The sequence below is a fragment of the Coturnix japonica genome, chromosome 16, assembly GCF_054131305.1.
Source record: "Coturnix japonica strain WE chromosome 16, WE-NBRP24, whole genome shotgun sequence".
Lineage (NCBI taxonomy): Eukaryota > Metazoa > Chordata > Aves > Galliformes > Phasianidae > Coturnix > Coturnix japonica.
Genome location: NC_140678.1, coordinates 1925127 through 1938224, shown reverse-complemented (window position 1 = coordinate 1938224; position 13098 = coordinate 1925127). Strand labels below are relative to the sequence as shown.

At 57.4% G+C, this 13098-nt stretch overlaps 1 protein-coding gene across 1 annotated transcript; it reads right to left on the bottom strand.

Moving 5' to 3' along the window:
- Positions 1-370: 370 nt before the first annotated feature.
- Positions 371-12818, bottom strand: HCN2 (hyperpolarization activated cyclic nucleotide gated potassium and sodium channel 2). The gene is made up of 9 exons (XM_015886288.2): positions 12665-12818; positions 10963-11808; positions 6035-6458; positions 4023-4184; positions 3159-3377; positions 2899-3045; positions 2547-2787; positions 2290-2454; positions 371-2144 (listed from the first exon to the last, which is right to left on the bottom strand). Exons 1-9 carry the CDS (start codon positions 12706-12708, stop codon positions 1231-1233), a joined length of 3162 nt encoding a protein of 1053 aa, XP_015741774.2. The 5' UTR covers positions 12709-12818; the 3' UTR covers positions 371-1230.
- Between the last annotated feature and the right edge of the window lie 280 nt (positions 12819-13098).

Genomic DNA, 13098 nt, shown 5'->3' with positions numbered 1-13098 from the left:
CTTGCTGACAGGTTGGGGTTCAGTTATTCACAGGGTTATCACAGCAGAATTGGAGACTAAACTGTCCTGCTGTGTTTGTTGTCTACGTTGAGAGCCTGGTTGCAACTGCTGGGCTCTTATATCTTTAGCCAGGAGCCTCATGTGGCCAATTCTGCAGGGGTCTGTTTCTATCTCCTGCAGTAACTGATGCTTGCAGTACCCTGTGCCTCTCATTTCCCCATTGCTGCCCCATGGTGTCCAGCTGGTGCTGGCAGGGAGGCATCTCTTTAAAGGGCAAACTGCCTGGGTTGTGGCCACTGGTAGAGTTGGAGATCTGGAGCTGCAGGGGAGAGGGATGGTAGCATAGGAGAAGCAGAGACGGAGTCGTGTGTAGCTCTGTCAGTTGCTGACATTTATTGCACAGGATGGGCTGGATGGAAAGGTGACACTTGGAGTGTGGCCCCAGAGCCCTGGCCCTGCAGCTACAAGAAGGCAGGTGGGCACGGGGCTCCTCGCTCATGGGTCGCTGCATACATTCAACGTGGAAGGCTCCAGTGTGCCAGGCAGGGGCATACGTGCGTGCATACACCCATGCACGCTTCCATCCATCTTTGCACACACACACGGGCACACTTGTTTCACGCACAGTTTGTGCCTTCCCCAGCTCTGCAAGCAGAGCCCAGTGCTGCTCTCTATGCAGCCCTTAGGGCTCAGCTCCCTGGGTTCCAGCAGCAGGGGCTGCCTGGCTGAGGTCACCCCAGCCCCAGAGTCTGGCTGGCATGGGGGCTGCTGAGTCCCCTGGGGCTTGCTGTACTTCAGACCCCATAACTTACCTCCACTCCTTGGCTGTCACCCCTCGCCATGGGTCTGTGGGAGGGGAGGCAGGGGCACGTGCCAGTGCTGGCCCACATGCCTAAGACCCCCAGGGAGGTGGTCCTGCGGATGCACACATATAGGTTTGTATTCAGGTCATATATATCATATACAGCGTTGATCACTGGGAACGATGCATCTGTGGCTTCTATGGGGCAGTGGGGTTTCCTCGCAAGGAGCAGAAGATGGGGCCAAACTTTGGTTGGAGGCAACAGCCCCCCCAACCCCCCTTGTGCCCACCCACGGGTCCCCGGCAGTGGGAGGAAGCCAGGGAGCAGGGATGGAGGTGGCCGAGGGGCTCCTCGGTGGGGATGGAGCAGAGGGGATGGGGCTGGCTGCCCTGGCACCCCGACACCCCTATCCCCACACCTGTGGAGGTCACAAGTTGGAAGACAGCCTGGATTTGGCTGGGTCCGTGTCAGGCATGCTGCCCACCGAATCCTTGCGGGCTGCAACCGAGTCCTGCTGCAGGGTGGGCGCAGGGTGAGACAGGGGTCCCCTCGAGGACACCGCACTCCGCAGCCCAGCTGGGGGACCCGAGCCTGGAGACACAGCGGTGGCAGCTGGGCCTCCACCGATGGATGCAGAGGATTCGTGCACCGAGGCCGGGGGGCTCTGGGTGCTGCCAGCCGCCAGCCCGTGGGGCAGGGAGGGCTGAGAGGCTGATAGAGGCCGTGAATCCTGGCTGAAGCTGCTGGTGGGCAGCGCCTGTGTGCTTTTATGAACTGCCAACCTTGGGGGAGAGCCGGGCGTCTGCTGCTGGCTCAGAGAGAGCTGGGAGCCCAGCTGCCCCTTGGCACCTCCGTAGGCAAACGTCCGGCTGGCCAAGGGGCTTTGGGTGGGCGGGCTGGCAGCAGCGAAGGCGCTGGAGGAGGTGGGCTGTGCCTGGTCCTGCGAGGGCGATGGGTTGGCGTGGGGCACGGGGGGATGAGGCTGCTGCGGGGGGCTCTGCTGCAGCAGCACCGGGGAGACGGCGAAGGGGCTGGGCACGGCCTGGGCGTATTGCAAGCGGCGCATCATGCGGGGTGAGCCCAGCGCCATGGAGCCCACCAGAGGGCTGGAAATCTGTGGGCAGAAGCTCATGGCGACGGCTTGCTGCAGGGTGGCAATGGCAGAGGTGACCTGGGGCTGCACCGGGCTGTACATGGCTGTGTGCTGCTGCAGCTCCGCCTGCTGCACCATCTCTCGATCATACTTGACAATCTCCTGGATGATTTCGTTCTCCTGGTTGTTGAAGACGCCCGAGTTGAGGTCGTGTTGCACTTTGTGAAGGAGGATCGAGTTCTTTTTCCCTGCAGGAAAAGCAATGGGGAGAGTGATGAGGTTCAGCACTGGGGATGCTCAAGGCCCCTAATGGGCACCTCTATGTGCTGTACCCCTTTCCCAAGCACCCAGTAGGACCCTATAGGACAGCCCTGCAGCCCTTAAGAGCCTTACCGATGCGATCAAGGCGGTCAATGGCCACGGTCTCGAAGGCTCTCCTCATCATGGGGTATTCCTCCAGCACCTCGTTGAAGTTATCCACTGACAGTGAATAGAGGCGGCAGTAGGTGTCCGCCCGCACGCTGGCCGTGCGCCGACCACGGGTCAGCAGGCAGATCTCTGTTAAAGGGATGAAAAGGAATGAGATACAATGGTACCAAGTCTTGATGGAGAGAACTAGAAATGGAGAGCTGGGACCCATAGATGCTCACCCCCAAAGTAGGAGCCATCAGAGAGCTTCATCTCCTTGTTGCCCTTGGTGAGGATGCTGACCACGCCGTGTTGGATGAAGTACATCTTCTTACCGATGGTTCCCTCGCGGATGATGTAGTCCCCTGGCTGGAACACTTCAAACTTCAGCTTGGTGAGCATCGCCGTCACAAAGTTGGGGTCGGCGTTGGCAAATAGAGGCATGGAGGCCACCAGTTTGCGGCAGTTGAAGTTCACTATTTCCTATAGGGGAAGGAGGGCAGGGGGCAGTGAGGGGCTGTGACCCAGCAGGTCCCCCCTCCTGCCATCCTCAGCTCCTGTGCCTCCTTCATCAAAACCATGACACCTCCCCACCTCACGTAAGGGCTCATTGAGCTCCCCAAGGATGCTGTCCTCATCAAACATCTTGCCCTGGTAGCGGTGCTCATAGTAGTCGTGGATCTTCTGTCTGAAGTCAGCGGGCAGCTTGTGGAACGACATGTACTGCTCCACCTGCTTGTACTGCGGGGAGAGATGGCCACAAAGGGCTGGGACCTGTGCTAGGAGGGTCCCCACCTCCCCAAGCACAACAGGTAGAGCTGCACAACCACAGCCCCGGTCCCTCCCAACCCCACCTTCTCCTGGTACTGGCGCCTGGAGGAATCCAGCGACTGGATGAGGGCGGTGGCGTGGCCGATGAACATGGCATAGCAGGTGGCTCCCACAATCATGCTCAGCATCGTCAGCCAGATGTCCGTCATACTCTCGGGTGCCTGCTTGCCGTAGCCAATGCACAGCATGTGGCTCATGGACTTGAAGAGGGCGAAGGAGTACAGCTCGCTCCAGGAGTCGTTCTGCAGCCACAAAAGAGCAAAGCTATCAGCTACCATCCTCTGGATGAAGGATATAGTGAGGAAGAGGAGTGGGGAGCAGAGGAAGGGCAGGAAAGCAGACAGAGAGGAAAATAGCACAGGGAGAGGAGAATGGGGGAGCTGGATGGAGCAGGGAGGTGAACCTGCATCAAGCTGCGAGGGCTGAGAGGGAGCAATTAGAAATGTGTCCCATTATTTATTAATAGCAGCTTTCTTGCTAATGAGAAGGGGATGGAGGCAGGGGATGAGGGCAGAGCCACATCATCATTCTTCCTGTTGGAGACCAATCTGCTCCTTATGTCCTGCTAGCCCTGAAGCCACAGCCCCAACCCCACAGCAACCACAAGCCTCCAGCAGCTGCAGTCCCTGCCTTGCCCTGGGATCAGTGGCATCGCCTGTATGGAACAATCTGGAGGGGCAAAGCAGGGACACACAGCACTCAGAAACCCATCAGGCTGCACAGGCAAAGGATGTGGGCACGAATGGGCCATAACTGGGATGAAACTGCCATAAGGCACCAGCTGAATGGCAGGGATGTCCTTCCTGGGTTGTCTGTGCACTCAGTGCTGTATGGAGTGGGGTCTGGCAATGGGGGAGCAGCAGGAGAAGGGCCAGGGCAGCACTCACCACCATCCCATTGATGGAGACCCAGCAGTTCTGGGGGAAATCCTGTAGCATGGGCACGAGGAACTGGAGGCAGCCATCCCAGTGGCACAGCAGCAGCATCATCCCAATGAGGTTAATGATCCTCATCACAGCACTGGCCAGGTCGTAAGTCATATGGAAGATCTGCAGGGCAAGAAGAAGGAAGGCAGCATCATGAGCATGGCCACAAGTCATCGCACCCAGCCCTATGCTGGGGGCTCTTGGAGTAGGGTGGATGAAACCCCTTCATCCTCCATCCTACAGCAACACCAGAATCCCCATAGATGTCCCATGGGTGCAGCTCTGAACCACCAGCTGCAGCCCCAACCCTGCAGCACTGTTATCCAAGGTGCAGCACAGCCCCTGTCTGCCCATGGTGGCAATGGGTGCTCAGTAAGAGCTGGGGAGCAGCACCAAACCCCCTCCCCCTTTACCCTCCCAGCTCTGCATGGTGCAGCACTGTGCTCAACCTACACAGCCTCAGCCAAAAGAGTCATTAGCAGCCCCAGGTGCCTGTGCTCCTCCTGCCTATTTATAGCCAGCAGGGTGCCTGCAAGCTTGGATCAGGGCAAGGCAAAGCCAAGTGCTCCTGTGTCTCCCCACTGTCACAGCCCTGCTTGTCCCCAATGCCTCTCACCAAGGGCACCCTCACACTGCAGGGCTAGAGAGGTGTGAGCCCCCCTTACACCTCACCTTACCCCTTCTGGAGCCCTGCAGCACTGTATGAAGCAGCTGGCACAGCAAGGGCATGGCAAGGGCAGGACAAAGGTACAGCAAAGTCACTACATCCACATCCCCTACATTCAGCTCTGGGCTCTAAGGGCTGCTGGGTCCATTTGGGGACACAAGGAGGGCAGGAGGAGGAGTATCACAGCCCTGCTGGAGCCATTGGTGGGACACAATGATAATCATGGGACTGCAGTGCCAGCACATGCTCTGCTTTGCCCCACACTGCTGTTCAACCCAAGGCACACCAGGTCTGGCTGCCCTCCCCTTCCATCCCTTTGTAAGCAGATGTGATTATCAGGATAATCTGCTAAGCCACGCGCTGGCTCGGCTCATCCGCAGGGTTCTCTGTGCTGCTTCCCCTTTTGAAAGTGAAAAGGGGAAAGAGTTGGACCCATGGCAGGGTCAGACAGGAGGGCTGGTGGTGAGGACCCTCAGGGATGTCACCTCAAGTCCCCTCCTGGGGCATCCCTGAGGTGCTGGTGCTGTTTGGAGCATCCATAGAATCATAGAATGGTTTGGGTTGGAAGGGATCTCAAGGATCACAAAGCTCCAACCCCCCCCACTGCAGGCAGAGCTGCCAACCTCCATATTTAATACCAGTCCAGGCTGCCCAGGTCCCCATCCAGCCTGGCCTTGAACACCTCTAGGGATGGATGGGGCATCCACAGCCTCTCTGGGCAGCTGTTCCAGCACCTCCCCACTCTCAGAGTAAAGATCTTCCCCCTGACATCCAACCTCAATCTTCCCTCCTTCAACTTAAAACCATTTCCCCTTGTCCTGCTGTTAGCCACCCTCTCAGAGTTGACTCCCCTCTTGTTTATAGGCTCCCTTTAAATACTGGAAGGCTGCAATGAGGTCACCCCGCAGCCTTCTCCATGCTGAACAAGCCCTGCTCCTTCATCCCACCTCTGCAGGGGAGGTGCTGCAGCCCTATGAGCATCTTTGTAGCCTCCTCTGGACCTTCCCCAACAGCTCCCTGTCTTTCTTATATTGGGGTCCCAGTCCTCAACGCAGCACTACAGATGGGTCCTCATGAGGGCAGAGCAGAGAGGGACAATCACTTCCCTATCCCTGCTTCTGATGGATCCCATTTGCTCTCTGAGCTACAAGAGCACCCTGCTGCCTCACATTAAGTCCCTCACCCACCAGAACCCCTCACGTCTTTCCCTGCAGGGTTACTCTCAAAGCCAGCACCTTCCAGTCTGTATATACACCTCTGTATATATCCCTCTGGCCCCAGATGCCCCCAGCCCAGCAGCCTTTACCTCTTCCCACTGGTGGATGTAGCGGATGAGACGGGAGAGGCGCAGCAGGCGCAACAGGCTGAGGATCTTAGTGAAGCGGACGATGCGGAGAGCACGGGCTGTTTTATACACCTCTGAGTCGATGCCCTTCTCCACAATGAGAAAGACGTAATCCACAGGGATGGAAGAGACAAAATCCACCACGAACCACGTCTTGAGGTACTTCTTCTTGATCCTTTCAGGGTCCAGGATGATCTCGGTGTTGTCTTCGATGACGATCCCAGTGCGGAAGTTCAGCACCAGGTCCATCAGGAAGAAGGTGTCGGAGACCACGTTGAAGACGATCCAGGGTGCTGTGGTTTCCTCCTTGAAGAAGGTGATGCCCACGGGGATGATGATCAGGTTGCCCACCATGAAGAGCAGCATGGTGAAATCCCAGTAAAACCTGGAGGGGCACAGAGGAGGGAGGGGATCACTGGACCCCAGTATGGCAATGTCATGTCCTTATGGATGGTGGCAGGAGCTGCAGGTCCCCAAGGGATGAATTGAGGTTGTACCACTTCCAGGCCCAGAAGCACTTTGCTATGGGGCTGTGCAGTGCAATGGGTGCAGTGTGGGGTCTCAGGGCTGTGGGGTCTGACTGAGTCAGCACCAAAAGCCAGACAAGCTCTGAAACAAGTTGGGGAGACCTTGAGAGTGGGTTATTATGGCTGGGGAACCTCAACCACCAGCACTCCACATCCCTGCCAGAACCCAATGGGGGACTCTACAGGGGTAAGTGTGTAGAGGGGGGGAACAGCAGATGGTCACGTCCAGCTGCAGATGGAGCAAGGAGGGAGAACAAGGAAGGAGTGAGCAGAATGCCTCCCCCTCCCTTCTGCATCACTGCTGCCTCAGCCCCCCACTTCTCCTGGCTCTCATCCTTCCGCCCATGTCCTTCCTGCATGCACCAAGGTCACAGCAGGACATTCAGCCCCGTTGTTGTCAGGGCTGCAGCTCCATGCGGGGCCAAGCTTCCCACCTTCCCCCCGCACTTGGTATAGGGTTGGAAGGAGCTGAGCATATCCCAGCTTGTGACCTTTCTCCAATGACACCTTCCCCATGTGAGACATAGCCATGGCAACCACAAGTGATGTCACTGCTGCACAACCATGACTTCACACCCAGTGCCCCTCCACAAGCTGGCAGCCTGAAAGGGACAGGCTGTGCTCTTCCCTTCACAGCCAACCCCAAGGACCAGATTTGGCTGCTGGAACAGTGCAGCCCTTGGTGACATCAGGGGGGTGATGGTGGGTGGGCACTGAGGCTCTACTGTGGTGCTGAGGTTGCAGGACCCCATAGAGGGGAATGAGGGCCTGGAAAGAGCAACTGGTCCTGAGCACCTTAACAGAGACACCCTATAGAGACACGGCTGATCCCGAGCAACCCCAATGCTGCAACACCAATGCTTTGTTCTTTGGAGGGCAGTGTGTGCATAAAAGATAAGATTCAGTCCAGGTTGCTAAAAATATCCCAAAATAAATTAATTAGGATCCTTGCCCCCCCCCCACCTCCCCCATCTCCTTTACTTCTGACCTAATTGAACCACAGGAGATGCTGGCAGACACTGAGGGTGGGTATAGTGCCTGTCCTCACTCCATCAGCTGCCCCAACCCACCACCAGCAGCAGCTAAAGGAGTCCAGGACCCCATCCTCAATGGGAGGAGAGGGCAGGGGATGTCCCCATTCACTTCTATTGCCCCAGCACAGAATGCAACCACTACAGGGACCGTGCAGACATCACAGCTCACACAGCAGGAGCAGCGATTCACAAACCTGTCACAAATATACAAAGTTCCTTCGAATTGAGGACACGTGGAAAAGTGGGTTACAAAGCCACCACCAGGAGCTGGGCCCAAGCAGAGTCATATATTGTATATTAGATTTGCAAAATGCTCAAAGGCACCAACCTGTAAAGTCACCCCCAGGCAGGCAGTCACAGCCTTTTTTTCCTGATGAGTAAGCTGTGGCTTTCAGCCATCCATCAGGTCTGCTGTGCTCACATTCATCCTGTTCCCAGCTGCGGTCATCGGGGATAATTAACAGTGGGATCGTCAGCAAGCACCTAGCAGTGGCATTTACATTGTTCCCACTGGGATTCAGAGCAAGGCCAGGTCACCCTGCAGGGCACACAGCTGGCAGCCAGCAGTGGAGCAGCAGGAGCCATTTCACTCCAGGATGAGGGAGGTGGCAGCAGACAGTGCCAGCCCTGCACTGGGCACAGGGAGCAGAAAGCCAACAGCAGCAGCAGGCAAAGTGATGCTGAGGGCAGCAGGGTCCATCGTGATCCAATGAACCACCCCTGCATGCAGCTCATGTTACTAATGCAGCTCCAAAGCTGAGCCCTCCTTCTGGGGCTGAAGGATCCTACTGAGCTCATTCATGTCTCCAATGGGAAGGGACCCCCAGAACCCCACAGCTCCCTGATCCTGCTGCAAAAACACTGTGCTCCTCCAGTTCCAACCCCCAGCCATGAGACACTCACTCAGGTCCTTATCAGGATGCAAATACAGCACCTGGTTCAACAGCAAACCCAGATTCACTGCAAAGCTCGGCCCACAGCTGACCCTGACTCCCAGCCCTGCTCCAACTCAAGCTGCACAAACACAGAGCTCATGCCAACATCATTGCCTGCCCTTTATTTCCTCCATCCCTATAGACCAGAAGGAGAAATGACAACCCATCACAGCGCCCAGCAATGAGGTGGCTCTGCTCAACGTTACCTCCTGCACGATGGATGAGGTTTCTTTGATCAGATTTGCAGCCCATGATCTCAAACAGCCACCCGTGCTGCTTCCTAATAATTCACTATTTATGTAAACAGCCACTTTTGTTCCCGGAGCAAATCTGCCCCTGAATTCTGCATGAATAATCACTGCTGAGTCCACGAGGAAACAGACCTCCAAATGCCTCTGATTATGAAATGATGTCACATATGCAGATGGGCAATGGTTATATCTTAAGATAAGAAAATGGGCTTTGAACAGGGCAAACATGGATGTGTCCATGTTCCCATTATCATTATCAGATAGTACATATATATATATCTATATATACATTGATGGGAACGATGTGAAATACATAGGCATACGTACCAAGCATGCATGAGTGGAGTGGGCTCCTCACTGCTGAGCTCCCAGCCCCGCACTGAACCAATCTTGTTTATTTTGCACATTGGGAGGTTGGGGATAACGCATTGGTTCTCCTCGTGGCTCCTCCCCACCAAGCAGGGAACTCTTATATGCCACATGCAGCATCACAGCACACACAGGAGCTCTGCCCCAGTGGTTTCAATGGCAGAAGCTCTGGGAGGGGACAGAGTGGCAGGGTGACACCCCCAAGGTCGCCTGCAGAGAGGCCCCAGCTCTGAGTGCTGCCAGCTTGATGTCACACCAGCACTGTCAGCATGGGGACAGTGAGGCCACACATTCACCCTATTCCTGAGAGCCCCGTGACTAAGAGAGGTGAAAACCAGAGTCAGCTCCCCAGGAACTCCCATGGCTGATGGGGAACCCACATGGCTTGGGGATAACGGTGGTCACAGCAGGATGGTGCAGCTCCCATGAGAGCACCCTCGTGACCGGCAAAGCCACGCAGCACTCACACCCTGACTCTGCAGCAAGGAGGGGCAGCACCCGCAGTGGGATCTGGGCAGGAATATCAGCCCCGTGGCTGCACGACTGTGTGTACAAGGAGAGCAAACTGGAGCCTCCAGCTGCCCCTCCTTGAACCTCAGAGGATGCAGAGCAGCACAGAAGCCATCGTGAGGCCAGGACCCAAGAGATGCAGGCATTGGTCCCTGCCGTAATCCTGTCTGGTCAGCACAGACTCTCATTCCACAGCCTCCTCCACAGCCCTGAGGACCTCTGCATCACAGGGGATTCAACAGAACCCCAACAGATGCTCACTCGCCCTGTAGTGCAGCCCTCCAAGCACTAGGAAAGTGCAGAGGGACTCAGTGCTGAGCTGCCTGCTTGGCCCCCTGCCTTTGGCCAGCAGCATTCAGCCCCTTTGTACAGACACTGGATAAGGGGCTCCCATCAGCCTCGCTTGCCAAGGATGTCAGCAGGATCTCAGCTTCCCATCCCTAAAAGGGTTGTGCTGTCCCTCCTTTACATCCCCTTGGGAGCCTCCAAGCATTCCCTGCTGATCTCTCCCCATTAGGGAGATGGACACGAGCTGGTGCTGCACGACCTTTCTTCCAGGCTTTGCCATTCCTCAGCTGGAAGCTGCACCTCGGGGACACTGCTCCTCCTGGGAACAAAATGAATATCTCCTCATATTCATTGAATCTTAGGGATGGGATTGGGCCTCCTTGGGGGAAGGGAAGCTTTCCCAAAGCTGTGCATGGCCGTGGAGGTTGCAGCAGGATAGCAGGGCTTAAGGACCCCAGGGATGAGCAAGACCCTGTTCCACCTCCCCCCTCAACCCCCGCAATGACAGCCACAGGGGCAGAGCCCAACCAACCCCCGTGGGATCTCCAGCGTCTCCTTGCCTTGCTGAGCCGTTCCGAGGCCCTGCAAAGGACGAGAGGATGCCCTTGTGCGGGCACCCACCGGGCAAGCAGAGAGCTCCTGGCATCCCCGGATGGATCCCGGGGAGGTGGATGCCCATCTCCAGCCCCTCCCTGCATCCACGCGGCCGCATCCGCCGCTTCCACCTCCAGCACGGCTCAAGGTGCCCTCTCCAGGGCACGGCACGGCCTTCTCCTCCTCCTCTTCCCAACCTGAAGCGGTGGGAGAACGCTCCGCTCTCCCTCTCCATCCACCACCCTCACCGAAGCCTCCCGACGAGCCGGGGATGCTCGAGCCCGGCCCCACCGCAGCGATACCCGCAATCGCTCCCGGGGCTCCGTGAGGATGCACGGGAGGGAAGGAAGGAGAGGGGAGGGGGGGCGGCTGGGCACGTACCTGAAATCGCTGTAGGGATGGATGATCCAGGCCCCCGCTGACTTAACGCGTTCCTGCTCCCTTTCCACCGCCTTCTGAGAACCGAACATCCGCAGCGAGAACTTGTTGACGCCGGGCTGGAGCATGGCCCCAAATTGCCTCTGCATGAAGCTGGCCTGGCTCCCCCGAACCTCCTCGACCGCATCGTCGCCTTCTTCGGCCGCCTTGGCCCCGCCTGGGGATGCGCTGCCACCACCACCACCACCACCGCAGGAGAAGGAGACCTTGGGCTCCCGGGGCTGCTCCGCGCTGGGGCTGCGCGGCGTCTCCCCTCGGCGACACTCCCCGTTCGGGGATCCCTTTCCCCCTCGGCCCCTCGCTCTCCCCGAGGTCGCTCCTCCGCCTCGTTTGGCCCCTTCGGCCACCTCCTCCTCGGCCGCCGCCTCCCCTCCCGATCGCATCGTGCGCTGCCGCCGAGGCCACCGGCGGCCGAGTGGTACCCGAGCGGTACCGGAGCGGTACCCGCCGCCGAGCCGTGGGGCGGACCGGGGGCGGGTCGTAGGGCCGGGCCGGGAGACGGGACCGCAGCGGCTCCGCAGCTCCCCCCGCTGGAGCAGCTCCCGGCGGTGCTCACACCGCTCCCATCCAGCGCTGCAACAGACGAAGCTCAACGCGAGCCCTCCGTGCAGCCCCGAGGCCAACGAATGGAGATGCCCAGAGGGTTCGAAGGATAGAGAGCACGGGATCAGCAACGAGCGGGTCGGCTCCTGCGAGGCCAAATAGAACGGGAGCCGCGATCGGAACCTGCAGTCGGGGCCGCCCCTTCGAGCGCAGCCTTTAGGATGAGGTTTAGGTTCAGGTTGGATACTAGGAAAGAAATTCATCTCAGAAAGTGGCAATGGAATAGGGACAGGCTGCCCAGGGAAGCATTGGAGTCACCATCTCTGGATGTGTTTAAAAACATGCAGATGTAGCACTGAGGGATGTTAATGGGCATGGAGGGGATGGCTTGGGATGTGGTGATATTACAAGTCCTTTCTAACCTTTATCATTCAATTCCCCACCTGCCCCTGTCTGATCCAAGCCCCCACAGTCACACAGAGTCACACAGAGCATTGAATCCTGACATGAGCAAGAGACACGGGGACAAATGGGGTGGGAACACCATCAGCTGAGCAATGCAGGACAGAGACATAAACGGGACAGCAGCCCAGCAGAGCGCAGCACGGAGCCATGCATCCCCCCAACCCCGAGCTGCTCCTCACCCATTGCCAGCCCCATAGAACAAAGGGCACAAACAGAGCTTTGTGCTGCAGCCCAGGTCCCAAATCCTCAACAAGGAAATTAAGCCACACATTGATTTTTTTCCCCCCCTCTCTCCACCCCCAGGACAGCACCCATAAGCACGAGGCCGGCTGTGCCAGGGCTTGCATAATACATTGACGTGCAGCACAGCCACACTGCATGGTCAGCCCGGGGCATGGGAGCTGCTAACACTGAGACAGCAGCGTTTTGAGGAAGGCCCTGGGCTGCCAGAGCTACAGGCAACACAGCACTAAGGGAAGAGCCCTGCTGTAATCATCCCACCCCCAACAGAACAGGGTTTGACTTCATAGTGAGGATGCTCATGCATCAGCCCCATTACAGCAAAGGCAGCAGCTGGGAGTCAAGCAGCCAGCCGTGCTTTATTGCTTTTACCAGCTCTTATCCAGCCTGCCCTCACCTGCCTTTCATTGCAGGCACTGACCAGTCCCAGCAGCTCCCCATGCACAGCTATTGCCAGGACCATTGGCACCAATTGCTTTCCCTACAGGTATTCAGGTGGTTGATGCTGAGTCCATCACCTTTAAGTATGCTCATTCCCAGCCTAAAGGAAACACACAGATGAAACTTAAGAGCTCTTTCAGGCTCCTGAGCCTTTTGCTGGCGTTTTTTGCACTGTAACCCATTGCCTCTACCTGCTGCAGCCCATTTGCTCACCCAGCCCCGCTTGGACAGTTAGATGAACACCCAAACAACTGAGATCCCAAGATCAGAATCTCCAGGAACCCACAAGCCCAGCTGCCATAGGGCAAAAAGCCAGAGCTTGCCTGGAAAGACACCACAGTGCTCATAGCCCATACCCAAGGGGTTGGTGTGTGCTTCTCTTTGGCTTGT

Coding starts and splice junctions, on each gene's coding strand:
- HCN2 (XM_015886288.2), bottom strand. CDS start 12,708: ATGGGGAGCTGCTGGGACTGGTCAGTGCCTGCAATGAAAGGCAG. Junction 6,459..10,962: donor CATCCCTACAGCGATTTCAG/GTACGTGCCCAG, acceptor GTGCCCCTCCAG/GTTTTACTGGGATTTCACCA. Junction 2,455..2,546: donor TGATGGCTCCTACTTTGGGG/GTGAGCATCTAT, acceptor TCCCTTTAACAG/AGATCTGCCTGCTGACCCGT.